This window comes from Acanthaster planci, linkage group LG17 (assembly GCF_054643075.1).
Source record: "Acanthaster planci isolate LZ-2023a linkage group LG17, COTS_SCS, whole genome shotgun sequence".
Taxonomy (NCBI): domain Eukaryota; kingdom Metazoa; phylum Echinodermata; class Asteroidea; order Valvatida; family Acanthasteridae; genus Acanthaster; species Acanthaster planci.
In genome coordinates this window covers 10,843,887-10,871,722 of record NC_141793.1, presented here as the reverse complement: position 1 = coordinate 10,871,722, position 27,836 = coordinate 10,843,887, and the positions used below count along the sequence as shown (strand labels likewise).

Here is a 27,836-nt window from a genome sequence, read left to right as displayed (position 1 = left end):
TGAAAAGGCAGCCTTGGAACCCTGTGTGAAGGGCTTTGTGTTTACATGTAGCAGGACCATTGATTTTGCCTTGGCTTGTGCATACAATGTACGTGTTTACTGTAACCACATGGTCATGTACATAGTATATTTGTTGAATTACCAGTTTGTCACTGGTCTCCTGGTCTCATTTTGGTGTTATGTACACATATACATGTACAGTGTACATGTACAATGTACATACTGGTACACATGTGTGGGGTGTACATGTCATTCATCCCCTGTAGAGTTTATCTGATAGTTTCGGCTAGGACTAGAAGTGCACGTACATGTACATGTACTTCCCCATACATGTATTACATGTACATTGTACATGTACGTGTACATGTGCGCTGCTGCTCCTCCATGGCTGCTGTAAGTCTGATGGCTATGGCTAACGGCTGAAGTCAATTTCAGCAGGTGTGTGTTATTCTTAGCCACAGCCACTGAATTCAGACGTGCATTGTACATGTACATACATGTAAGGCATTGTGGACGCAGAGTTACACGTACTATGGGTCAAGTGGTAGTGGGTGGTCGGCATGGGGTCAGAGGTCAGTTGTGATGACCTTGCGCAGGGCTCAAGATCGTCAGAGTATGCAATTTGCACGCTGGTGCATTTAGTTGTGATGAGTTTAGCCAGTCAAGTCGCAGGAATGAAGAATGGTCACAGGCCCAGCTGTTTACCAATACCTGCCAAAAGAGCAGTGGAAATTAGACATGAAAAAGTACTTGGACGTCATCAGTGCTTAGTCTGCCATTTAAGGAGCTCAGATGAGCTGTCAGGAACAGAGTGGCATCCATGTTTGTTCAGCAAAAAAAAACGTTTGGAGAATTATACTTGTATCAAATGTCCAGTCTCAGGTTCACCCTCTACAGAAGGTCTGGTTGCATTTCAATCTGACAGTTACGCATTCATCTGCTACGCAGGATGCACTCAGAGGCCAGTATCACATTGGAGTGAATCGGGTTAACGAACCGATTTAATCAAAGGCCACTCCACGGGATGAGGGAATGCATAGGAAATGGAATAAGTGGACACTGACATGGTCAGCAGTCAGCCATTACTGTACGGTACATGTACCTGAAATGTTATGGCCAACCATAGAGCAAGGAACATGGGCCAACCAAGCATATACGTATAGGCACATGTAATCCTAACCAGTTTATGGCTCAAATACCAGTACATACGTGTACATACAATGTACGGTATACCAAATTACCAATGCCTTGGCCAGTCACGCATTGAGGGTACAACTTCTTGATAAGGACATTCCGGGCCAAGTGAGGACAAGATAATTGTCCCTGTGACAAATTTATTCCCCCCCCCGAACTATCGTTCAACACGTGTGTCATTCCCACAATTATGTTGCCAGTTGCCACTTCACGTTTGTGTGTCGCTCCTGGTTTTTTTAAAATTCGATTAGGAGATCTGTTGTGGCATGATCTTTAATAGTCAAACCGCCATCAGAAGCAACAAAGATGGGCACCATTGATCAAGGTCTGTAAACGTGTGTGCATGCAGTCTAGACAAGTAGTGCTTAATCAGTGGTGTGGTATGTACATGTACATTTGTACATGTATATACACTGTACAGTACATACATGTACAGTACACATACATGTACATGTACTTTCAACACGTTTGTAAAGTGCAATTCTTTTTTAGACTCTGAGTTTGAGGAATACCGTTACATGTACAGTCAAGTCTTTGAAATATGATGTAGATGTACCGTACGGTATGTTCTTCGATTTCCATCCTGTTTTGGCTTGCAATCCAACCCATGAAATACGGTGCAGGAACGGCGACTCTAAAATGGCTTAGTGTGTGGCCTGGTACCGCCATGAATTGAAGTGTTCTCAGCCAGTTTGTCAGCATCCTTGCTTGTTAGTAGGCCTGTACAGTTTATATGAAATTGAATTTTGGTTGCCGTTTACCCATATAATAATGTTATCCAGTTTGTCCAGTGCGCAGTGTCAATTGGTAATGGCCACTGGTTGACAAGTGAGAGCATTAGCTTCGATTTTCAAATGATCTTCCAGTGTTGCACTGTAGTTGTGAACAGATCACTACTCGAGTTTCATGTACAAATGTACATGTGCATGTAGCCTGGACCCATGCCATAGTCCAATACAACACATATGTACAGTATAGTGTATATATATTTATCCACATATAGATCATTTCATACTTTAAAAAGGATGCTCTGGCTTGGCTTGACCATTGTGTCTTGACCATGTACATAATGTACTCCGTGGATGGTGGAGTGTACAGGCCTCAGTGGGGCTTGGAGGACAGAAGTGGTGTCCCGTACCACTCTAATCTTGCAAAACTGTTGAAGTTTGGGGAACAAGAAATTGTGATGACATGACATTCACATGCATACTGTACATGTTTATTGTCAGGTTTGTATATATTGTAAATATGCTGCACAGTACATGTGCAGTTGTGCAAACACTAACGAGTTTGCTTGGCTATCGTGTACTGCAGTCAGAACCCTTCACATGAAAATACAGGTTGAATGTTAGCCGCACATTGAGTAAAAGAAGGGTCTCTTTACACTAAGGCTGTGCTGAATATCCGAATAACGGAATATTCGATTGTCGAATATACTCGAGTGTTATTTTTCAAATTTGAACACGCGAATGCAAAATTCATGAAAAGGATTTGGAAAAGTTTGTTTTGTTTTAAATGAGAACAATTGCACTGTGGAGACTTGTTTCACGCAGATTCAAATGAAAAATGTCAGAAATGGTACAACAATTTAAAAAGTAAATTATTCATTGAACAATTTAAAAGGAATAGAAATTTTCAACAGGGCAAGAAGTCTTGTTCATCTCCTAAATCTTACTAAATCATGGCTGAAGATACTTCTAGATGTGAGAAGCTATTATGCAACATGTATTATATTGATTATAATGTGCAATTGTGTGTGTGATTGTGACAGATTTTGTACATGTATACGGTTTGTTCATCAACAATCTGCCAGTCGGTACGACCGAATATTCGGATATTCAAACAAATTGAAAGTCGAATATTCGAATAGTGAATTATTGGAATTGACTCAGCCCTACTTTACACAGGTCTAGGTACGTGTATGCATGCGTGTACTGTGACACGATTGTAGTTTACAGTACACTTCATTCATGTTTACTAGTCATGTACCTGCTTGAGGGCTTACGCACATTCATGATGCTATACCCCTTGTCATTCACTTCACCCCACAGCGGGTTTAATCTTCGGCCTCAGTCTTAAACATTTTTGTTGCTTGAGGCCACGACTTCCTTGTAAGGTCTGTGCCTATAAGGTGTTTACTGCTTTGTCGCTGTGCACGTATCAGGGATGAGACAAACCTCCATCTGCTCTAATGAAGAGAATAGGATGAATGAGCAGTAATTAGATTAGTCTGAGAGAAAAAAAATCAATTTCTGGCCTGAACTTAATAAGATTTGGGTTGTCTTACAGTGCTGACTAAACACTGCACAGGTGTATGTGCATAAAAGGAACGGTTTGGCTAAAATTAACATTTTAAGGCCCAATGTGTCATTTGCCTTTTTGAAAATTAAATGCAGGACAGTGATATGATGCTGAAACAAGAATCAACCAAGCTTGGTTGGCACAGCAATGACCTACCGGTACACTGTGAGCTCGAGTTGGTGAGCATGACTGAATGAACTGCCTTTGTGCAGGAAGGCTGATTTAAAGACACGCTACGTTTTGCAATGTCCCAGGTATTGTTTTTCTCCGTGGAGCTGGAGAGGTTTCAGTGATGGTTGGCTCAACTTGGCACTTGATTGAGTCGCTTGATTTGAAATGCGCAAATTTAATCTTCACAATCGTACCGGTATAAACAATGTACCTGGACATGTACATGTACGCTGGTATTGTACATGCATACACCATTGTTGCACATGGTCAGGATGGTGAGTCATACGTGATGTACAATGAACATGCATGTGTACAGTGGTCTTTAATCATGGTCATGCTGGGTTTGCTTCCGGGAAGATGTCAAGATTTAATTAAAGTTACGTGGCTTAAAACTTTTTCCTGTCAAATTTCAAATTGCCCAATGGACTTGAAGGCACGGCTGCCATCTGTGCTACCGGTACGTGTACGTGTTTTTTATGTGACAAAAAAGAGGTCAGAGCAACGTTTCGTTTGCACTGTTGGCATGCAAACAAAATATGCAGATAGCCACACACACATGTCCCCGTGTTGGTCCAGAGGGCTATTGTTGCTAGGCAACAGAGCGCCCTCGCCTGTTCAAGCCCAGTACCTGCTCCGGTAAGGTAAAAGTGCAGAGTCCATAAGTAACACTGTGACTTCCCTCGATATTTTCAATGTTTTATGTACATGTGCATGTATGTACAATGTACCGTACATGCAACTTTTTGGTAAACTGCAAAAGATAGTGTGGACAAAGTTCAAAGGAATTACAACATACATGTACAATATACATACATGTCCGTATGAAAATAAACAACATCCAAATTTAATGGTCGTTGCGTCGGTAAACATGTTAAAGGGCAGTACATGTGCATGTACTTCAGATTTCATATATTTGTAAGATTTACCTCGTAACTTCAACATGTACACGTACGTTGAATATTTTTCAGTGAAGGAGAACGTAAAATGTAAGGACCTGTTTCACACCAAGACATGTATCCATGTACATGTACATTGTAAAATCTAGGATTCCTTTCCCATGTGTCGAAGCACGCACACATTTCCATGTCATTGTGTGTACATGTGTACAATGTACGAGTATACATGTAGGGTTAATGTGTTTTTTTTCTTGCGTTATTTGTAGCAGGTCATCGTCTGCCGTACATGAGAGTATACCTGTAGAGTAATTTCATGATGACAGATGGCAGCTATTCCATTTTTCAAAGTCTGACAGAATGAAATGTCGTGATTTGCACAGTGAAACTTTACATTCGTTCTTGAACCATTCCACGTTGAGTTAGTCGGATTGAGTCTCAACTTTCTGCCATTGCCAACTCAATGTTGAGTACATTTACAGGTAACTCCCAAAATTGAAAGCACTGAGCACTGTGTTGCTAAGTCTCAAGGCAGCTGTGAAAGGACCAACTTTCCACTACACCGTGCATGCAGATTTTTGCAGCCATATGGTACATGTAGATTCCCTGTGAATGCATTGCATTTGAACAAGTAAAAAGGAACATTGTGCATTGTGTACACGCATGCACACAGTGTGGATTGAAAGGTTAGTGAGTAACTTCATCTTGCATTGATTCGTCACCTACAGTTGCCATGACTGTATGTATGCGCATTGTCATGATTGTGTGCACGTTGCACCAATCTGTAGTACCGATGTGCACAGTTGCACAGCGTAATCATGTACATGTACGCACACTTTTTTTCATCTTTTTTATTCCCTTTAGTATTTTTCCCCTACTCCTGGGCAGTTTTGTGACAGGGCACGTACGACATTGTATCTGAACAAAATACCTGTCAGTCTGTCAGAAAATCATCTGGAAGCAATTTGTAACGTTATGTTCCTGGCAGAAGAGCGGTCAAGTGTTAATCATGGCAAAGTGTGACACAACTCTACGGGCAGACATCATAGACCAATACACGCTTGTCGCTCAGACAGTTAATGAGCAGTGGAGACATGCATGTACATGTACATGTACCTTTTTTTGAAATGCATATGTACTGGTGATTTGTACATGGGTGTACATGTACATTATTTATACCATATACATGTACGTGTGTACACTGCATTTTGCATAGGCTGCAAGGAACAGTGAACTTCTGTCCAAACTTCCTTCATCGTGAAATCAAAGTCTGTAAAAAGGACAAAACAGCTACACGTACCAATACAGTACAGGTATACTACACCCAGTACGTGTTCATGTAGAACCAATCTTGTGTTGTGAAAAGAGCAGTTAATGCACTGTACGTAGCCTACTTGCTGAATGCAAAGTGTAGTCAGTAAATGCATGCGTGCCAGGTATGTACATTGTATTGTTCAATGTACATGTGGTACAGTATACATACAAGAAGGAAGGACATGATTTATGGATGCTACCTACACATAAATAATGACCATATTCGTCCACTGTACGTGTGAATTAATGAGTAACATTCTGAATGATTAAAAAAACAAGTGTGAAGCCTCTGTTCAGTTTTCATTATTTAATACTGCTTGTGTACGGTACACGGCATACATGTATATAGAAGCTACACTTGCGCTACTGTTCTGCCGCTAGTAATTGAGGATGGTACACTTGGCTCGACATTTAGTTTTTCCTAAATCTAATTCTGATTATTCTGAAGACAAGTTTGAAATCTCAGTTCAATTAATGAGTCAATTTCTCATCGTTTTGTTTTGCTCTCGAAAGTGACTCAAGGGGATTTAAATTTGAAGCATGCACATTACTGTACACTGTACATGCAGCTCAATCCTGACAGCTCAGCTTTGCAAGTGGATTCCAACAGTTAAAATCATTTCCACAGCACCGACACACCTCTGTTTATGCATTTGCTGGCAGCACTAAAATCTTATAGCTAGAAGGCAAACACTGTGATTCTTCCATGGTCCGTGTATAATACATTTCTCATGTGTTGTTTATTGTACAATTGTAACTGTAGGTACATGTAATGGTGAACATAAGGTTGCAGGCCATTAAATAGGTACAAAATTGCCTGCGCGGGCCCAATCACAATTTGTAGGCTGTCAAATTCTCTGCTGTTAGAGCATTTTGTGGCACGTGGACCGGGTGGTTTGTAAAAAAGGCGGATGAAATCCAGGGGCAGGACTGTCAGCTTGTATTTCTGAAAGTATCGGACCAAACGGGGCCCTCTAAATTGCTCTATTTTGCCATGGAGTGTAGGCATCAATTCTCAAAACGGCAACGGGACTCAGGACTGTTTTGAGGGGTGGTTTTCCTCTGTCGGAGACAAATACATGTATCTTCAAAGGTCATCGGTTAATTCACGGAAAATGGAAAGGAGAAGATGAGGAAGTGAGCTTTGATTTGATCTGTGTCTTGAACAGCTGAGAAACTCGTGGGTATTTTTCCTAATTTTTTGAAGTGGGGATATTTATCACTGATGTCTGTGGTAGTTTACAATATTAACTGGTCTGTACCCATAAGTACAGGGTACTTATAGACCTAAATGTACATACATGTGTATTGCAGAGAAATGTACGCATGATCACTGAGGTTGCAAGTTTATATACACTGTACATGTACTGGTACATATGCCAGTACATAGCACAGAGCTGCGTTCTGTTGTACACGCACATGGACATGTATATGTTATGTACACGTGCATGTTTATGCACAGTATACATGTAGACCGCTGTTTGATTCAATTGCCCTGCATTACCGGTACATGCTGTCATAAGGAAACGCCGGGTACGGTAGCCAGCCCCAACACGCTGGAGGGAAATTAATTTTATCTAGAGGTATTTGCTGTTGGTGCGGTCATGTGTGAGATTAAATCCGAGGTCTTAGCCATTGTGAGCCAAAAAAAAAAAAGGAGCTGGAAAGGCATTATAATAAATACATTGCACAGTGAGGTGCGTACAAGTAGAGCTTGGTGTGGTCGCCTGCAGTAGCTCTGTATATGATCATATAAGATTGATTGATTGATTGTACATGTATGTGTGTTACCATGTACTTATATACAAGTATACATGTACATGTAATTTACCGGTGCCTCCAGTCTGCTGTGCATGTACATGGATTTACATACATGTACATGTATGTACTTCATGTACTGCATGGTACTTACTGGGTATGGTATCTTTCGTACCATTGCTTTGGGGCCCTAGGAATTGGTTTGTAGAGTTGTCAACAGCTAGGGCCAATTTCATAGCGCTGCTAGTGCTTAAGCAAAAAATTTGCGCAAGCATGAAAAAACCTTGCTTGACTAATCAGGTTACAAAACTTTTTGTGAGGTACATGTATATTGTTTTGAAATGGTGTTTACCTGTCTTTTGGATGGCATGACAATCACATAGAGTAAGAACTGGTAACCTTTGTTTATTAAGCAAGGTTTTTTGTGCTTAAGCAAATTCTGTGCTTAAGCAGCTCTACGAAATTGGCCCCAGCTGTGTCCATGTACTTTCCTGTTAGAAGAAGAGGCAAAACGAAAGAGTTCTAGCTGTACTAGCATGCAAGTGGGATAACTACGGTATGATAACGTGGGTCATTGTACACACTGTGTATGCGCTCAACACAAATCTTGCAGAAGGAAAAATAAATCAAGGTTTCATTTCTGTGTTGTGAACATCTACATACAAATTCCGGTATTTATGGTAAAAATTCAGAGTTGGGAGAAGATGTGTGGGTGTTATTCTATAAATGACTTGATGTGTATTTAAGCTGGAAAACTTAAGATTAACAGTTGAATGGTGCGAGTGTTGCTATGGTTACAATGCTGTATGGATTATAGTGCTCAAGTGAGTTCAGTCCCTCTAAGAGCAGCTTAACAGGAATCTATTGTGTGTTTCAATTTAGTTTCTCCTTTTTTCTTTTAACACAGGGGGAGATCGGCACCATGTTATGGGTCGGTCTGGCTGTAGTCCTATTCCTAGCCACGTTTGGTGTCCTGTCACCATTTCTTCTAGTCTTCTACATTGTGGCTTTCTTTGGAGGGTGAGCCTGGCCATTTTCGTTTAGTCCTCTTTTCAGTGTTAGCGCCAAGTCCCTGGATGCCCAAATCTTAATAAATCGTCCACCCTCCAGTTTCCCACTTTGCAAAAGTTTTATTTGTGTTAAGAAAGTAGCCCTCGGCCCCCCCTTTTTTTCAATCCGAAATACTGTACATGGCTGGGATTTGAAATTGCACAAGACTCTATGGGAAGTTGCTGTAGCCACTACCATACTTGTCAGTGATATCAAGCTGCAACGAGGTAATAAGCCTTTGGCGAGTCCCTGAGCGTCGCGCTGCCGCAATAATGGCTTCCAATTCTGGTTGTCGAATGACACAATTGGAGCAAGAAGCTTCTCAAGGGGGAGTTAGTGTCAATGTGTGAGGCTCATTTCCTTGACAAGTTCACATCTGCTGCAGCGGGAAATCTGCAGTAGCTGCATGAAAAAAAGACAATTTAGAATTTTTTAAATTTCCCTTTTACGTACCAGCACATACATGTATGCACTAATTGCTTCCTTGTGATAATTACATTCTTAATTCACCGGATGTGTGACAAAATTGTTTTAATTGTTTCAAATTTGCTTGGTTAATGTACACTGTGTGTTGAACCGTTGCTGTTATTGTTCTAGGAATTGGGAAGTTTTTCACTTTTTTAATGTTTAATTGCAGGGGCGTGACTGTTCTGTACAATGTATTTTCAAAGAAAGAGAGCCAAGCTGCTTTGGAGAGAATCACCCCCAACTCCAAGCTGGAAAATGAGACAATAGGCCTGGGCAAGGTGAGTCAAATTTGAAGTCTTTTCAAATGACTCGAATTTGGCTCAGACTTGGGCTTTGATGGACTCTGCCATCCAAACCATAATGTGTGCCCATAATGCTCACACAAAAAAATGAAAATATTGCAGTCGTTAGATCAATTGCATGCAGACCAATGTGTTTTTGGCACATCTTTGAACTGCCAGGGTCACAGTTGAGGGGTTGTAAATCAGGCAAAGCCTGAGACACAGACAAAGTAGAATATTGGAAACCCTGGTAACCCTGGCAACAATACACAATGTGGTGCACCGGTAACGTTTTACTCATAAAAAGTCTGGTTCTGACTTGCCGGTCTCCATGCGACATCTTACTGGTAACAGAGCTGCGATTTAAAGTTAGATTGGTGTTAGCTCACGAACAACAGAAGGGAAGTAGAGTGAGAGTCCTAGGAATTTCATAGGCTTGACAAACGGGGGTAATACTGCTATACATGAAGCACCATATGTACCCGTATTGATTGATACATGTGTACTGGTACACTTGTATTTGTGAAGTGCGTTGATGCATTCGTGCAAAGTTCTTTTACAAGTTCGACATTTTGGATACTGTTATTCACACACGTACATGTATCATGATTTGATTATTTGTTCTGTTGAAATAATATTTTTCAATTTTGAGTGATACACTATCTCCGGTTTGCCTTTGGTTCTCCTTTTAAAGCTTGTCGAGAGGTTACAGGAAACCCCTCGCACCTACAAGAGCGATAAGAGACTGACGGGAGCCAAGATAATCGACGGCCAGTTGCAAGAGGTCAGATGCGATCGCATACCACAAGGGCGTTGTTAAGGTCACATCCAGATTGGACATCTGTGTCTCTTGAAAGCACAGCGTCAGTGCTCAATATTCTCCCAAGAAGTGCCCAGTCCCTGAGTGGATGCTCTTTGAAATCAAATAATCCACTATAGTATGATAATCAGATAACAATTTGATTACTTGCATTATTTGGATGCAGACACTGAGCCTGTTTCTTTTTCTTAATTTTTATTAAAAGATAAAAAGAGTTGTGCTTTGTTTTCAGAAAGGTTGTTCCAGAATTTGTGAAGAATTCTGAGGTGAGAGAACAAGAGAGCTCAGATATGATAGAGTTACATCTAATCCTTTTTTTAAACAGTCAGCAGGTATCATGCTCAACGTGACATGAAGTATTACCCTTTATTGTGATTTTGACATACTTTTGCCATTACCTCGTTGCCTCAGGTTTTGCTCCTTGGTTTCCGCGATTACATCCACCCCTGGTACCATCATCTCAGTGACGAGGGACAGTTCTTGTACGAAGTCCGACAGTGCACGCAGAGTTGCATCATCAACTTAGCCACAAAGTAAGGCATTGCCGCTAGCAAAAAAAACCCACACCACGTAGCCTATTGCTGGACTCACTCGTGCACACACATTAGCGTACTTGTCCCGTAGTTGTGGGAACATACATGTGCGAGTACATGATTTTACCTGTTAAGAGAAACCGGCTCTGAACAGTATCCGTTACTTCGCATTTTAGCCGGTAACCGAACTTTGCTCATCAAATATTTTGCCTTCAAGAATAAGAATGTTCAGATTGGGTGATTAACGTTTATTGCCAAATGAGCCAGGGACCCGTTAAGAGTGTGGTTTTGTGTGACTTTTTCCTCTGCATCACAGATCAAAAGAGGTCGATTGGGTTCACTTTTTTACGCGGACAATGGTCGACGACTTTGCGACGCATGTACGAATGTTTCGCCGGGCCCAAGACAAAGTTAAAAAATCGTCACTCCCTAAAGGTAGGTAGGAAATCCAAACTTTCGTCTCAGTCTAGAGCCCTATGAATTGCTACCTTGATAGCCAAATGTCTTTTTCCATGTCATTAATTAAGCTCACCCAGTTCTGAAACGGTTATGATACAGTAGTCAAATGTGGACAGTTTCCGCCAGGGCCTTTCCTGGCGTTAATGAAAATTTTGTTTTGTGCCTGCAGGAGGATCGGATTTTCAACCTGCTTGTACAAGAACAAGTCCTTTTTTTCTTCCAAATGATACCCTGTCAAATGGATTAATTTCACTTCAGTGTCGCGTTTGCCCCGTTTCCTTTTTCCATACCTACTAGGCATTTTAGAAAGAGTCATCCATTTTTTAAAATCTTTTCTCATGTGTACAAAAGCTACTCTGTCCTCTGACCCCTGCTTCCTTCCCCCTTGGCCCAAAAGCCTACATAGGCTTTACACCCCTCTCTGTGTAATTATTATTCACTCTTCTAAATCACGATAAACAACGACCCCTTACTGTTTTGACCGGTCAGTGCAGCGTCAAGTGAAAAGCCCATTTTAAAAACACCTGGATTTTTCCCCCTGATTTTTAGATTCCTCAGAGCCCCCTCCGAGTCTGGAGTCGATCTTCTTTGACTTTGAGGTGGAAATGGAGAACGACATATGCCGGGAACTGATCAGCATGAACGAGGATAAAGAACTAGGTATGAACAGTCAGGCGGTGTTGGAATCCAGTGCCTTGTGGGTACGGTTGGGCTATTTTTGTCCATTGGCGTGCTGTGGTGAACTGCCGGAGCTGTAGCCAGTATTCCACATGTTGGATGTGACCTTAATATTTGTTCCTTGTACGTCGGTGCCCTCTCACGATGAACAACAAAATGTATTTTCGATGGATTATCGTGAGATTCGCAATGCACTCCACTTACACCAAGTTTGCTAAAATCATTTGTACATGTAGTTTGGTCAGAGCCATAGATCTTGTCCTCCCCACTCTCTGGATGGTGTCTTTATCAGTCATGATGTGATGACTCATAGTTCCTGTTGAGAAGGTTGGGGTTCAAAACACTTTGAGAAACCCTGAAAAACAGCCACCACCAAACCTTTGTATTTCTAGAGAGTTTGGGCAAGACGGCTCTTCGACGTTTGTAAGGTAGGCTTCGATCATAAACCTTACCCTCTGGTTTTAGGGGTCTGTGATTAATTAAAAAGGAAGAAATTCATAGCAGTTAATATTCCTCGATGAAATGCTGAAACAGGAAAGAAGCCAAAAGCTTTTGTTTCACAAGTGACATTCTTTCAGATAGACCTTATTCATTTGGATGCCATTTTGATGGTGTTCCTTGAATCTGGCATATTCAGTGTAATGTGTTAAATGGAGTGGTGCCAGACTATTTTGAGTTCCAAGTCTCACTTAAATTTGGCTTTAAACATTTGAACACAATTTATCACAAATTTTAAATTATTCTAAACGTGTGCTGGCATTGATTTGTAACAGACTTCTACATCATTGCTGTTATTTTTACTCTCGGGTTTCAGAAATGAAAAGTTAAAGTTAAGCGCACTTTCAATTCAAGATGGCTGACACGTGAATATTGTCCATTCACCTTTCATAGATTTGCCTCTACTCATATTGTCCCTCCTTGTCGGAGGAGTCAGGTTGGCAAGGTAGTTCTTTCCTCGCCTTCCACCTCTGTGGTCCCGGGTTCGATTCCCGGCCCAGTCCACATGTGGATTGGGTTTTCAGTCCCTACCTGACTCCATGGGTTTTACCCAGAATATTCCTCTGGGGCTTTCCTCCCACCTCTAAAACTGTAACTGCTTCTTACTGTCTCCCCTTTACTGATGTTAACTTGGTGAATGTGGGTCATTTGGCAGCTGCCCAAGGTGCCCTTGTATGCCATCGGCTCAACCATGTTTAAATGTGTTCATTGTTCCATGCTTAATATCTTCATTGTACAGTGCGTTTGAACATATCTATTTGAAATTTGCGCTTTATAAATGAATAAATTATTATTATTTTTGTCGTCTGTTGTTCAGAATACCTCCAGAGTGTCGGCGAGATCCTGCTGTTCCTGCTGGTGCCTGACACCGATTTCCGCTGCAAGCCCTTTCGGTTGCTGATGCGGGAGATCATCGTCTGTGAGGGCGTCAGGCCGCTGATTGACATGGTGACCGACCCGGACTACATCAACCAGACCATCGTGTGGCTGGTGAGAATCTCTGCTGAGGGGTGGGGAAAATTGACACCCTGGTGGGGGGGGAATGGAGGGCAGACACTGAACAGTAAAAGATTTGCTGAATGGAATTCTGGGGCTGAGCCAGTCGCAAGGGATATGCATAGGGTGAAATTGTGACTGGTAAACAGTTTTTTTGGCAAATTGGTAAACTTCGGAAAAATACCACAGAGCAGTGAAGCGCACAGATTTGCTAAGCACACAGAATATCTGCTTAGTAAAAATGGTTACCAGTCAAATGCGACCTTCACTTCAGAAAGGCGTGTTAGATTTGAAAAATAAATGAGTTAAATGCATGACTGGAATGCTCTGGGTGTAGGTGTAATCTTTCATTTGCTACTGGTATATGGCAGAGCTCAGTAGCCCATCCTGTTATGGAGAACGTTTCTTCACATTACCATGGAGTTCATCGTATGGTAGCCATGGTAACACAACTCGGGAAAACAGGCTTTGAACAGATCGAGACCCATACAGACTGATTCTTGAAAGACTAGCACCCACATGTTTCCTTTGAACATTTTTCCATGAAACCTGAAAATTTAGGGATCAAAGATGCTCTTTTTGACAAATAAGCAAGCCTTGACATTTCACGAGAAATTGGGAAGAGCAGAACTTACAAGTATGTCATATAGGGGGTCACAAACAGGCAAGCATGCTTTATTGATTCTCACTGGCCACGAACAACTTGCAACGACAATTTGTTAAGCAGTCGTCTAATGGCTTATTTTTCTGTCTTTTGCCAGTGTGCCGATGTTCCGGTTACAACGGAAGCATTCCTGACGGTTATCAAGATGTGCTGCAGCATCGAGGAGCTGGACGCCGTCGTCGACATCCTGGAAAACGAGATTCACAAACAGCGATCGCGAGATGCAAACCGGTCATACAAAGATGGTACGTAACTGAACATGCATGGATGTGCGAAGTGAGAATCCGTTAAGGTGTGTCATCAAGTGAGAATCCCTTCCTGGACCCTCTTGGGTGAGCCCATCCGGTATCTCGAAACAGATTTGGACTTTGGATTGAACCAAACAGGCCTGGATTAACTCCACTGGGGCTCTGTGTCACCACATTCTGGTTGATCACAATGAAAAGCTTCTTCTTTCTACTCCACAGTTAATGGAGCCCACTGGGCCTCCAACAATGGCCAGTCTAGTTTTCGGTCTGTGTTGCCGATTGTTCAAACCCTCAGTCATAAGTTCAAACCAGTTGGGGTGTCATGCTTCTGTAAACCAGGCTGCATCTGGCATACCATTTGGGACGGAAGGGATTAGCATCCTCGCCTGGTCATATGAAGCGAGATATGAGACGGAGAGACCCCCCTGCTTTGTGTTCGTCATTGTTTGATTGGAATCTGAGGAATTGTTTTCAGACATCTAGGGGGGATGTGTTAGATAACAATAGTCTAGAGTGTGTACAGCGATTGGACATGTTGGAGGGAGGGTACCCCTCGGTCTCAGTTCTTGCTGGATATGGGGCAGCGCGGACATCCGGAAGTTTCACAATAATATGGGTAGTAACCACACCGCGCCGATGAAAACAACTGCAACGAGCGCACGGGTACGCACAGACTAAAGAAAGATTGTATAACCCAATCCTCGGACTGGCTGGTGCGCGCGTACGTCACCAAGGTCGCTGTTTTCATCAGCGCAGTACCTGTCATTTTGCGAGAATCCCGGATGCCCCATAGGCCTGGTGCCTAAATGTCTGTATTTTGGTGTGATGCCTAAGAAAGTCACTATAGCCAGCATCTGAAGTTACCTTAGCCCATGTGGAATATAGCTTAGAAGTTTAGGAACAAACTCTAGCGTTACCTAGGCAATGTTTTAGCCAGGTCCGGTTAATGCGAGTTCTCCTTAGTCCATCCCCAGCCATCCATCGCAAGTCGAGTCAAGCGCCATTCAAATGAATTTTTACAAAGGTGTTGCTTTGTCACTGTCTACCTTGTTACTTGTATGTGGTCCCACGAAAAGACTTGTTATAGAGACTTACAGGTATCTCAGGTTTTCCAAAGTCATGGAAAAGCCTGGAAACAAAAAGTGGTCTTGTAATATCATGGAAAGGGTGCGGAAAATTAGGAAAACAGGGTGGCCTAGAATCCTGTTGTCATAGTGGCAGTCTTCCAGTTCGTAATGCCAAACAACTTTTCCCTGCCAAATGGCATTAAAAGTAAACAGAAATTGTAATATTTTAGTCCTGGAAAAGTTGGTTTTCATGGTGTGTACATCTTTTGATTGGAGGCTCACGCTACGTGTACATGTACACGTAGGTAGATGAGGCTGGCCCACGCTCACTATTGCCATGTAAAACTTTACCCCTGTGTCTCCTGAGGACAGATGGCATGTGGTGCCCAAAACGTTGGGTCTACCGGTTCTCGTCAGACCCTCATCTGCTCACAAATTGAGAGTCCCACCCTGACGATGCTGCCGTGAACCTTTGTCACAGTGCCATCTATCGTCCACTCCCGTACAAAAGCATGTTTCCGTCGTTACTCTGTATGCATCGCGGGCATGTTACGTGTCTGTCTTTTTGCAGAGTCGGATTCCAAGCAGCAGCTGAACAGTTTACAGTATTTGAAGCAGACGTGCAATGAGACCATCAGCAGGATCCTGGCCGGAGAGGACATCGACACGGCCGAAGAAGCGGTGAGTCTACTCACACCGACAATGTCCAATTGTTCTGTACATACAGAAGCCAAACCATCAGGCCCTGCCCCCTGTGGGCAACAACCACACTAGTACTTCTCGAGTGCCACGCTGCATCATTACAATAATGGGCTGGTGTGATTAAAAGCACATTGCTCAGTCTCAGCCTGCTAACATCATTATTACCCCTGCTAGCTGGGCCCATAAACATTCCTGAGAATCAGCTCATCTGTTTGGGGAGTACACAGCTTGGTGCGGCCATTTCAGGTACACACGACTAAAATAGCCATCTCTGCCTGCAGAGGCACCCATTTGTACCCCTAGGTGGACTGAGAGAGAGAGGCAAGTGTTGGTAAAGTGACTTGCCTAAGGACATAATATGCCGCCGCCATTGGCTGGATTTGAACTCTTGATTCTACATGTATAATCAGGAGTTACAGACCCTTACTACGAGGATCCACACCCACCCATACATGTATGCAACAGGTGTGTGTGTTTTGCCTGCAAGTGCACTTTGCCGCTTTTTAAAGAGCTGGTCATTTGGCTGCTGTGGCACAGTTATGGCAGTCATTGGCTCGGGGCGGGGCTTGGCGGATACATCTCTGGGCGGCCTGCAACGGGGTCCCTAAAATTGGAAAGGCGGAAGCCGGTTCACATTTTATTCAAATTTGAGAGTAACACCTTCGTGAAAATGCAGGCTGTCCATCCAACATTCGCTGTCATCCTACCAACTTTGCTTCCCTCCTCAGAATTTTCAAAGTCCCAGCTTCGTTTCAGCTTCAGCCTCGGCAGATGTTTGGTCCTCCTTGGAATTCTGTCTAATACCAGTGCAAATGTATTTCACATCGTCCCATCATTTCATTTTTTCGGTCCTTTTTGTTCCCATGGCAACCACAGAAAGACCTTATCGATAGCGAGAGACCCGGCCAGGGGGATGCTAGCACCACTATATCACAGGTTGGACAATGGTGGCGGGCTTTCTAGAATCTTTCAAAACTCTTTTTCACTAACAGCAGTAATAATTCTCTCTTTAACGCTGAATTAATTTCCTGCCTGGCCAAGTAAAAAAGCAATTAGTGTCTCGGCCCATCTACTTCCTTTTTCACTGCCTGCCTCCCGTTCTATGTCTTCGTATTTTTATATCTTACTTTCAGCTTATTGTGTCTTTTTCTTTGTGTGAACAACACTAGTTCAAAACCTATCAGATGGGATGAAAGGTCCTTACAGATGACAGAAAAGTGTCAGCAAAAGGGTCTAGAAATCCATCTCCATCTTTGGAAATATTTACTTCTTGAAATGGAGAAAAAAAATTTATAATTACTGTCTTCTCCTTTCAAAAAAATGAACGAGAAACTTTTTTTTTTACTTGGCCTAAGTGTGTAAGGTTAGATAAATCTGTTTATCCTTCATTAGCAGTTTTAGCCAAGCAAGTTTTGCCCCCGATGAAATTGAAAATGCTGCTCAGTTCTTCCAAGAGTGCCCTCTGTTGAGCTTGTGGGAGAACGGTCATGTGACGTAGTGTTTGCATTTGCCTGACCATTTAACAGATAAGACTGTAACTTTGCTTTCATAAGCATTCTTTCACGGCATTCTCTCTACATGCATCTCTGGCTCATTTTCCAAGCTTCCAAGTCTTAACACTGCAGTTAAATGTTTCACATATTAAATTGCCACATGGTTGGGTTGAACATGTACATACTCTAATCCTTTCACATCCATTTTCTTTAACAAACTAATACCCGCGTTGGTTAAAAGTTGAGCTGTCTGACTGTGTAGCATGTGGTTTTCTGTCTCAACCCTCCTGATTTCCGGAGATTTACAAATAGCTGTTCACTGTGTTGGACAACTTGCCTCAGCTCTCAGACCCACTGACATCCATGTACAGCACATTGTAATGGAAAGTTAACAGTGTGAACGGGAGCAGGAAATTTTTGTGAAACAAGTCACGTTCACTTTTCGCACGGTATGAAAATATTATTCCACCGGTCTGACAAGGCATGAACATGCTTTGCCCAGTGAGCAGGCATGAAATTGTTGTCCCACTCTGAGTAAAAAGGTGTGAAAATGGGAGATAGTGGTGGGAAACTCTTTTCACAGTTTGTAAAATGAAAACCAATTCTAATTAGAGGTTTTGCCCATGCCCGACATACATGCATATTCATAAGCACTGTATAATCAGTGATTGTTTGAGAGCTTGCAAAAAATCACAAGCTTTTACTCGCGTGGGGCTCGAACCCACGACCTCCTGTCCTACCCGTGTGAGCTTGTGAATTTTTTGCAAGCTCTCGAACAAGCACTGAGTATACAGTGTTTATGAATACACCTCGGGTGCATGTAGGGGCGAAACCAGTTGTTACATTTAACATCTCCCTGACGCAAAACCACATCTTGAAAATGAATTCCCCAGGAAGAGAAAAACTGAAAATAATTTCCCATTCCCAGGTTAATTTTGTATAACTCTGAAATACTCAAACCCTTATTTTAAGTACTAAGTTTAAATGTTCAGTGACATTTTTGAGGAGCAGCCAATTCCAAGTACACTTTCTGAAAGCATGGCGGACACAATAGGAGGGTACTAGTTGAAGTGGTTATATTTGGAGATTCTACCGAACCAAATAGCGCCCTCTTTGGATGTCCCCCGTGCTTCAAATCGGCTAAATACATGTATGTGTTGTTACAAGGCTTGAGATGTCCTCCAAGCCAGTTCATTGCTTTAACTGAAAAGTAGCTAACAAGCTTAAGGTAGCATCCTGAATCCTGAGTGCAACCAGAAATGGCTTTATAACTGCTGGTAGTCACTGCCCAGTGTCTGCTACAACTGTCCATAGACCAGTGTGGTACCACTAGCCACAGCCATGACATCTGGACGCAGCCACAACTCTGTGGATCAATGGTGGTGGCTGGTCACAAGTTTGAAGGTTCCAAAAACTAGCATTACATGTCTTCAACTAAACCACTGTGTCCTTTGTTTGAAAGCCTGTTTTCCCTCTCAGAGTCACTAGTACATGTAGTCTCTTGACATGTGGGTCATTCTATAAATATGGGGTCCAATACGGGCGATTCGCAATAGTGCGCCACCAAGAGTTTGCAACACGTTGGCCAATCACAGCGCGCAAAATTTGTCGACCCTTTCCAAATGCGCATTGGGTCGACAAATTTCGCGCATTGTGATTGGCCAATGCGTTGCAAACTCTTGGTGGCGCACTATTGTGAAACGGCCGTATCCTTTCGTACCTCAGTCACATCTGATGTATGATTTTGTTAGTTTAGAACTCGTTCTTTCATTGCGAAGAGTAATTGAGCAATGCAGATCACCTGTCAAAGACAAATTGTTTGCAGTCAGTTTCAATAATATGTCCGTGTGAAGCTTACTCAGGTAAGGTGTAGCAGTGACATGGAAATGCCTCACAAAAATGTCACACTTTGACCTCGAATTCATAGAATGGCCCTTGTCATGCTTGTTCTCCTAACTCACCGTTTCTCTTCTCCAGCTTAAAAAAAATTAATGCACTGCATTTGATGATATGTCACAAACTGTGTTGAGGTTGTGTCCTTGCACTTGATTAGATGAAATTATCAAAAGGAGTCATCCAGATGGTGTGAAGTTTTACTTTGAAGCATGTTTTATTTAACTTTCTACTCCTCTTAAGTAAATGTCAGAAACTATATCTAGCATGTTTTTTTTTGTTACTGTCATCAAAAGGCATCCTTTTTTAATGTTTTAAATTTCCATGCTTTTCCTGACAGATGAGGACACTGTTGCTATGATGTCATTACAAGGAAGACACCATTGATGGGGAGGGGGGGTTTCAGTTCAAAACGTGAACCCACAATTTTCTTTTTGAAAATACTCCTGAGAAACTTTTCTCACTGACCCACAGTCATGAATGGAAACACCAACAAATCGCCAAAGTACAATCTGCATTTTTGGACATGAATATGCAAGTCCATATTGGCATAATTTTTTTTTCAAGAAACCGAAATGCCCTCAAAGTGTCACAACAAAAATTGCAGAATCAAGACACAAAGGGGCCTTCCACAATAAGTGCATTAAAAAAAAGCGTGAGACTGCGTGACCCTTTAACCTCGTCCCGCCAAAGAAAAAAAAAATCATGTTCTTTCCCTTTTTTTTGTCGTTGGATTTTTCACACAGCAGAATTCAGATGAAGGGCTGTCCTTTACAAGGCTATATTCTCTGCCCCTCGACATCATCCTCATTAATAACATAGCTGTGTCTTATTTTATTGGTAAGTCACTTCTTTTTGTCCGTACCTTAAGAAGGCCATGCAAAATAAGTTATTTGTTTGTCGTGCCTGCCTGCATCAGTTCTGGAGGTTCATTTAATTTTTTTGTTGCCCTCCGTTGCCGCTAAAGTTACACGTGTGACATCTTTCACTACTAATCGAATCTGTTCTTTCCAATTTTGTGGATTCCATGCGTATTAAACATGGCCTGTTGCTGATTTCACAAGGAATCTAGGGGCATCAGGTTCTAACACATTTCACGACAGTTATGCAGTGCGCAAGTGCGCCATGATTTATTAGCATAAGTCTATCTGCCCTGAGCTGAAGTGCACCCTCAAGGGCGAAAGAAAGGCAGATGGCATTAAGTTTTCCAACCGTGTTCTAGCACGTGTTTGGCCTGCACACGAAGACCAAACGATCCAGACTAAATTTACTGCACGTACTCACCGTGCCCCGCCTGAAACGCGCATAAAACTTAGGCACCCATGCGGTGAATGTACACCGAAAAGGGCTGTCAATTTCATTTCAAAACGCCCTCTTTGTTCCTGCTCGGAGCGGATAACTTGCTCAACAAAATGACGGCGTAACCCACGTGGCGATTTCAGGGGCCGTAAACTCCACTGAGCAAATCCGAGACCAACATACTGCACTCATTGTAAAGCTCCTTGCAATAATGTCAAGGTCCGTATGAAAAAAATAGGCCGCTACTCGTATCTTTTGTGAGGGTAACTCGTTTTTTGGTTCATTGCGTGGTTATCGGCAAGACTCTGTACATGTACGTAAGAAATACAGTTCTCCTTTTGAGCTTTGAGAGAACGTTGAGTGTTTGTTTGGTATATAGTGACCCTCAATGTTAAACGCATGCATTTGATCGGAAGGGGATGATCGCCACAAGCGTTTATTATGGGAGCAGCATTCTAGGATATTATCGGCAACTTAATTCACAGATGGTATGAATTCCTGTCCCGTTTATTCTGGCGTCCGGAGCAGATTTCATGCGCAACGTGAACGGCCAGGCCTACGTCTTCTTCTGGCACACGGTGGAAGGCTTCCGGGCAATGGCGGAGCAGCAGCTGTCGGAGCTCCACCTCCAGCGACTCCAGCCGGCCAATAAGAGGAAACAGGAGCACAACGTGGGCGTGGACATGATCCGCAAAGCGGCGCTCAACATCTTCCAGGAGTACCTCGCCGAAGACGTGAGTGGCATTCACTCGGTGCAGCAACTAATGTTTGGAGGGGAATAGATGCATACGGACTGATGGGGAGGGCAATAGTGTATGTTTACATGTTTTGTAAAGGAATGGGTTCATCATGACAATATAAATGGCCACGTATTGACTGTATAGCATTGAGGGGACAAGTGTATGTGTTTGCATGGCCCATCAATAGTAGATATGTCAATATGAGCATATGTGCATATTGACTGGCAGTGGGGTACTAATGAAAAGTATAAATGTTATTTTGCTCTTGAAGTAAAAACAGGCTTATCTGTAATCATGTAACAGTCATCTGTTGTGTATTCATCCATTGGGAAGTTGCAATAAACTATCACGTGACTGTTTCATGTCTTCTTTGCTCTCTTAAAGGCATCAAACCGAGTGAAGCTTGGGAAACAAATAGTCCAGAGGACATACCAAAGAATAAAATCTGATGAGCTCTCAGACACTGTGTTTGACGACGCCCAGAGAAGAGTGAGTACGTTTTACTGATTCCCATGGCGACCAAAGTTTTTGGGTCATATTGCATCACATCGTTACCCCTGATCGGCAGGCTTGTTGTAATCTGTGCTTTCCTAGCCAATATGTTTTGTTATAAAAAGAGTCTTGAATCTGGGTTTTTTTCACGTTGGATATGACACTTCGTGAAAGTTTAAGCAGCAAAATGGTGGTTTCATTTTACAGCGGATGATTTTTGAGGATAACGGATGGTTTCATGTAAGAGTGTCTACTTAATTGATGGGTCTTTGTTTCCCTTTATCTGCGATGCAACAGGTGCATGAGATCCTTCAAGAGGACAGGTTCTTCCCGGCATTCAAGCAGAGCAGCTATTATGTCAAATGCTTGGAGGAGCTGGACCTCTTAAAAGGTGACGACGACAGCGGCCGGCTGGGCGATGATGACATGACACAGGTGGACTCGTCCCCGGAGATCAGCAACGCCGGGGTAAGCCACTGTGCGGATCGTTGCATACCGTTTCAGACTAAAGGGACAGCTTTATGAGCTGTGTAGCAAAAGTTCAGGACGATTATTTGTCCATTTCTTTTTCCGTCCGCCTTTTTCGCTTCCAGTCGTCGGAAGATTTGTCATCGATGGGCAGCCAGGGTTCACTGGAGCAAGTAGGCCTGCCGTCGACCAACTCTTCCCCAGACAGTACGCCCAGCATCACTGCAAACATCACCCACTCAAGTAGGTGCCATTCATACCTTCTTGGAAAAAATTTACAGCTCTGCGGATATTATGTTGCGTAGGATATTTAGTACTAAATGTAATAACTGTTGTGGTCAAAAGGTATTGCAGTTGTTACCTCTTTCATCAGACCACAAGACCAATTTTCGGCAGACTATATGAATGCACATCCTGCCTCTACTCTAACAGGTTCTAAAATTACACACGGGTGGGTAGAGGCAAGTAGTGGGTAAAGTGACCTGCCCAAGAACACAAGTAAACGGCTGGTGGATTCGAACCCTTACCCCTCTGATTGGGAGTCACAAAGCCCAACTTCTAGGTCACACATGCCCCAATACCTCAATGTCTCCATTCATTTGAACGGCTTTCAGTTTGACTCCAGAAAAGATGGCCTCCAGTTCGGTTTTGAAGGTTTCAGCCGCGACTTTTTTTCACACAGCTCTAGTCAAAGAAAAGGGAACAACGTACGCGGTGTACTCTATCCACGTCACACGGACAGACAGCAAGGGGGTCACGGAAATCTGGGACGTGTACCGGCGGTTCAGCGACTTCCACGACCTGCACATGTGCCTGACGGAGCGCTTTGAGAACCTGGCCTCGCTCACACTGCCCAGCAAGCGGGCCATCCGCAACACGGCCAAGAGCTTCGTGGACAAGAGGGGCAAAGCTCTGACGGTGTACCTCCAGGTAAACAACGGGAACCGCGCTTGGCCTCAGAAGACTCCACACTGTAGCCGGTCCTCTGTGTTTAACCCTCCTATTGCTTGTTTGTCATGGCCTGGATAGCGTTTAGGGCTGTCAAAACCTTCCAGCTAGCTTTGGAAGGAAAGCCTTTTAGATCGGACAAAAAGTCCATCCTGTGAGACATGGCATGTCATGCAACAACCAAATAAATCGCCGAGTACTTGTCCATGAATGATTGTCATCCTAATGCATAGCCTAGTTAGGGAGCGTCTCAAAAGTCAGGAACACTATTGTTCCACCAAAATGTTCCCAAGTCAAGGCAACGGTCCGCCTCATGCATGGACTATTTCCAAGGTAGCATTCTGATTGGAATGCCCCGTTCCCAGTGGAACAGCTGTCTGTTCCGGAATGAGAACAAATGGAACATTGCTGTCATTCCATGGTAAATAGAACCGTCTATTCCATGGCCACATGAAATATTTGAGCTCGAATAAGACACAGGGTTTTGTTCAGAAGGGGATTTATTCATATGCTGATTGAAAACAAATATTAACGTTTCACACTCTTGCAGTGGAAAGATTAAATTTATGACAACTGAAATGTCCCAATCCACTCAACCATTGGAGAATTATTTCTGAGTGTAGCCAATTAAATGTGAACTAAGCCTACGTCTCTGTAAGAAAACCACGGCATTGGTTTTAATCCGTGAACAAAGTGGAATGTCATCTAGCCCAGTGGGTCTGGCTGAACTGTCCTGAATCTCGGCAAACTGTATTGTTATTGTGTTATTCCAGACGTGCACTTGTTGCGTTTGAACATTTGTCCAATTTTTTTGTTCTTCATTGAGGTAGTTTTTTTGCAGTATTATTTTCCTGTATCAAATGCCATGTTGAACGTTCAGCCTTCACTTCTTGGTTTTTTTAACTGTGCAGACGTTACTTAACCCTGACGTGCAGAGCAACAACCCGGGCATGCAAGCCGTTGTCTGCAACTTCCTGGAGCCCGGAGTCTATAACAGAAGCAAGGGACAGCTCGCAAGAAAGGTTTGGATGAAACTGTAACCTGTGTGTACCTCGTTTTCACATTATTTCCCGAACTGCTTGGACACCCTAACGCACCAAACAACATGTGTTCTGCCCCTCCTGCAGATGGACCACATCGTCAATCCGCTCAAGACGGGCGTGCGGAACGTGGCCCACACCGTCCGCTCGGTGCCCAGCAACCTGGTAGACGGTGTTAACATGGTGTCGGACAAGATGACAGACAGCATCAACAAAGTCTTCACCAACAAGGTAAGCCCTGTCGTGTCATTTTCATGTCAGTGACACCCTCCCAACAAAATCTGACAAAGTATTACCTCACTTGATTTGCTTTTGACAGATTATTGAAATGCACTGTTTTTCTAGCTCACTTCTATCGAGTCCGTGAAAAAAGGCATTGCTGACAGAACGTGGGATGATATTGTGAGACATGGTTTGTTCCCAGAAATGGAATTGAGGTGCCAAGGCTGGGGTCAAAATATCTTGTCATCAAAGAGATGTGAAATCTGTTTGATCTTCAATTAACCATTTCCTGCCGGGGTGCCCGTTTTCAGGTACATAGGCTCTATACACAAAGCCGGGGAGCCCAAAACCGGACGAAAGAGCTGGGCCTTATAAGAAAAGACCGTACTTGGGAACGAAAGACCGAGCTGCTGGGAATTGCTAACATTTTTTCAGTTGTCAATAGCAGAGGAAATCCGTAATTGTTTGAAAAGTTTATATCACTGTTTGTGGCATCTGCGTGAGTGGATTACTACCGGGGTCAAAGGTGCTCCAGTGATGAGGGATACAATACCGCTGCACGTTAATCTGGCCCCTATTGAAAAGACGCCAGCTGCGCACTGTGCCAGTTTCGGGAACAAAAGAAATTTATGTAACACTGCACAATCTGGGCTATTTTTACCAGGCACCAGGCCTGGCTGAAATACTCTGGCATCAATAGATGCTGTCTGTTAGATTAGAGTAGCCACCAGACAGTCACTTGTGTGGGTGTAAACGTCCAGTAAATGAAGCTATGATTTTTTGAAGAATTTTGAAAATAGAAAATCGTGAAAATCCCCCGGTTTTACGTTGTGCAACTTCAAACTAAACCGGCAGCAAGTGGTTAATGGTGCATCTGTCAAATGTTTAAAAGTTTTGGGCTGTCAGGACAACTTTCAATGAGCTCTCTCAATCTGGAGAAGAAATTTATGTCAGATGGTTTAAACTATTTGGGTCTGACTGGTGTATTGCTTATATTCTCTTCGACAGTCTCGTGATGAGGATTTGGAGGACTTAGGACGAGTCTCCAATGTCATCAGAGCAGATGTGAGTCAGTCAGCTTTTGTAAACTTTCTCCAAATTTTGACAGTGTCCTCCGTAAAAGTTGACCTTTCTTTTGGCAAAATCTGACAACACTCTTAGATATGTCAATGTCCTATCAAAAGCAACTTAGAGTCTCTTGCAAATGTTGTTACCAAATGACAGTGTTGCAGTTTTAGCTGCATCTCAGATGCAACCAAAGTGAAAACTATGTGCATTCAGTTCCAGAAATTGTTGCACTTTCATAGACAAAGTGCAACCAAGGTGTAGCCAAATGTTGCACAAACCAAGCTGCAACCTAATTGCAACCAATATGCAACAAGATTGCAACCACATACCTTGATTCTGCAGACATGACTGCAGAGATTGCAAAGGTGCTGGTTTTAAAAATCACAACCATACCTCAAGTTGCCTGGGGCATTCCGGTGTAACCCAATCAGCCAAATGACGCGAGGGTTGTTACGTTGTGCTATCGAAACAGGACGATGACAACATTCCGTTGCGAATCATGCTCCTCCTGATGGACGAAGTCTTTGATCTCAAGAGCAAGGACCAGTGGCTGCGGCGTCAGGTGGCGACACTCCTGAGGCAGATCATCAAGGCGGCGTTTGGGAGTAAGATCAACAGGTAGGTAGGCAGAGGGACTGACTAACGGACAGGCAAGATGAACGTCTGGCGACTGCTTGTACTCTGCTTTGCAACTGTGCGGTGGAATTGATTCAAACTTGCAACCCAAAATTTCTTGTCAAGTGAACTTGCCGTCAACCCATTCGTAGTCCGCAAGAGTTCATTCAAAAGGCATTTCCAGTTGCCCAGACAGGCTGACTCCAACATGGGACCGAGCTTAATCCTTGGAAGAAAAGATTTGCGTAAACATTTAAATGACGCGCAGTGTGTTGAACGGTTCAAGCGCACTAGCCCGATGTGGCTTCCCAGGCATCGATGGTGCTCTTGGATGGTGGAGCGGAGAGGCAATGCTGGTAAAGTGTCTTACTTAAGGACACAAACCTCACAACCCCACAGGCTGGACTCGAACCCACAGTGTACAGGAGTATTCACACTATCTTAGGTTCAGTGCACTAAACTACAGAGCCACGGTTCTCCATTCGATACCTAAGCTTTGCCAGGGTTTAATGATATTGTGAATTTGGTTTCTGCAGCAAAATCGTTGAGAGTGTGGAGGACCTAACCTCACCAGAGCAAGTGGCAAACTACGTCAAGCAATTCAGGTACGTTCTACCTCTTTGATTCTAACGTAGCATGAAGGCTACAGGACTCATGCATATTCATGGGTCATCTTCCATGATCATTGACCATTTATCAGACATTAAACTAACCTGTAAAAGTGAGCCCTCCCATGTAGGATAGATGGTGGCAGAGTTTTCCAGTTCGAAAGAATTTGTACTTAACATCTCACCCACAGATTCTGCATCTTGATTGGCTGAGAGCTAGTCCTATGGCATTCGTTATGGTTGCCATCTTGCTTTGCACAGCCTAATGAACTGTACCCGTAGCAACCAAAGCACGGTACCCATGGTAACCAAAGGACTATGCGTATGACCACTGGTACCTTGCATACATGTACGTGTCCTTTTTTTTCATGTATTCGGGAGTGCTAACACTCCCTCAGTGATCCGTGGAGTATTCTTCTTGTACACCACTCAGAGCATTAAATATTTGTGCAGTAGCCCCCGTCAGCCACCTCGTCATGTTGCTCTTACAGGGAATCCTTCTGGCCGGGCGGTGTGTTGGCCGAGTCGTCACCGGAGCGGAGCGAGAACGTCAAGCTACGGACCCTGGTGGCCGCCAAAGTCAAGCTCTTCAGCGGCATACCAGGTTAGGAATGGAGCTTGCCGGACATGTTGAAAACAGAATCGTGTCATCTCCCAAATGAGAGATTATAGGCCTACTCAGTATGTTGATTTCAGTGCGTTTGGAGAGTGGTAAAGGAGGCCAGTAGAAGTGTTTTGCCCACTGGTTGGAACTTTGTGCAAGTGTAGTTTTGACCCTCTGTAAGTATTGGCAAGGGGCAAAATAAAATCTGCTAAGTTGGATCTCTCTGTTAAGAGAGCATACCTTGAAGTTAG

At 43.2% G+C, this 27,836-nt stretch overlaps 1 protein-coding gene across 4 annotated transcripts in view; it reads left to right on the top strand.

The window, feature by feature from the left end:
• LOC110973479 (sorting nexin-13-like) overlaps nucleotides 1-27,836 on the top strand; it is a 40,083-nt gene that overhangs the window by 5,064 nt on the left and 7,183 nt on the right. For 2 of the 4 annotated variants that reach the window (XM_022224331.2, XM_022224329.2), the window contains exons 2-23: nucleotides 8,539-8,651; nucleotides 9,319-9,427; nucleotides 10,125-10,214; nucleotides 10,662-10,783; nucleotides 11,100-11,218; nucleotides 11,792-11,902; nucleotides 13,236-13,408; nucleotides 14,176-14,323; nucleotides 15,965-16,074; nucleotides 16,972-17,031; nucleotides 20,228-20,321; nucleotides 21,309-21,514; nucleotides 21,905-22,009; nucleotides 22,310-22,480; nucleotides 22,606-22,723; nucleotides 23,163-23,410; nucleotides 24,340-24,450; nucleotides 24,556-24,699; nucleotides 25,699-25,755; nucleotides 26,231-26,376; nucleotides 26,910-26,978; nucleotides 27,473-27,585. In XM_022224331.2, the coding sequence (XP_022080023.2) occupies nucleotides 8,554-8,651; nucleotides 9,319-9,427; nucleotides 10,125-10,214; nucleotides 10,662-10,783; nucleotides 11,100-11,218; nucleotides 11,792-11,902; nucleotides 13,236-13,408; nucleotides 14,176-14,323; nucleotides 15,965-16,074; nucleotides 16,972-17,031; nucleotides 20,228-20,321; nucleotides 21,309-21,514; nucleotides 21,905-22,009; nucleotides 22,310-22,480; nucleotides 22,606-22,723; nucleotides 23,163-23,410; nucleotides 24,340-24,450; nucleotides 24,556-24,699; nucleotides 25,699-25,755; nucleotides 26,231-26,376; nucleotides 26,910-26,978; nucleotides 27,473-27,585 (2,722 nt within the window). In that variant the 5' untranslated portion in view covers nucleotides 8,539-8,553. The remainder of the gene's footprint in view (nucleotides 1-8,538; nucleotides 8,652-9,318; nucleotides 9,428-10,124; nucleotides 10,215-10,661; nucleotides 10,784-11,099; nucleotides 11,219-11,791; nucleotides 11,903-13,235; nucleotides 13,409-14,175; nucleotides 14,324-15,964; nucleotides 16,075-16,971; nucleotides 17,032-20,227; nucleotides 20,322-21,308; nucleotides 21,515-21,904; nucleotides 22,010-22,309; nucleotides 22,481-22,605; nucleotides 22,724-23,162; nucleotides 23,411-24,339; nucleotides 24,451-24,555; nucleotides 24,700-25,698; nucleotides 25,756-26,230; nucleotides 26,377-26,909; nucleotides 26,979-27,472; nucleotides 27,586-27,836) is intronic. The other 2 variants (XM_022224330.2, XM_022224332.2) reach the window with 2 other exon arrangements.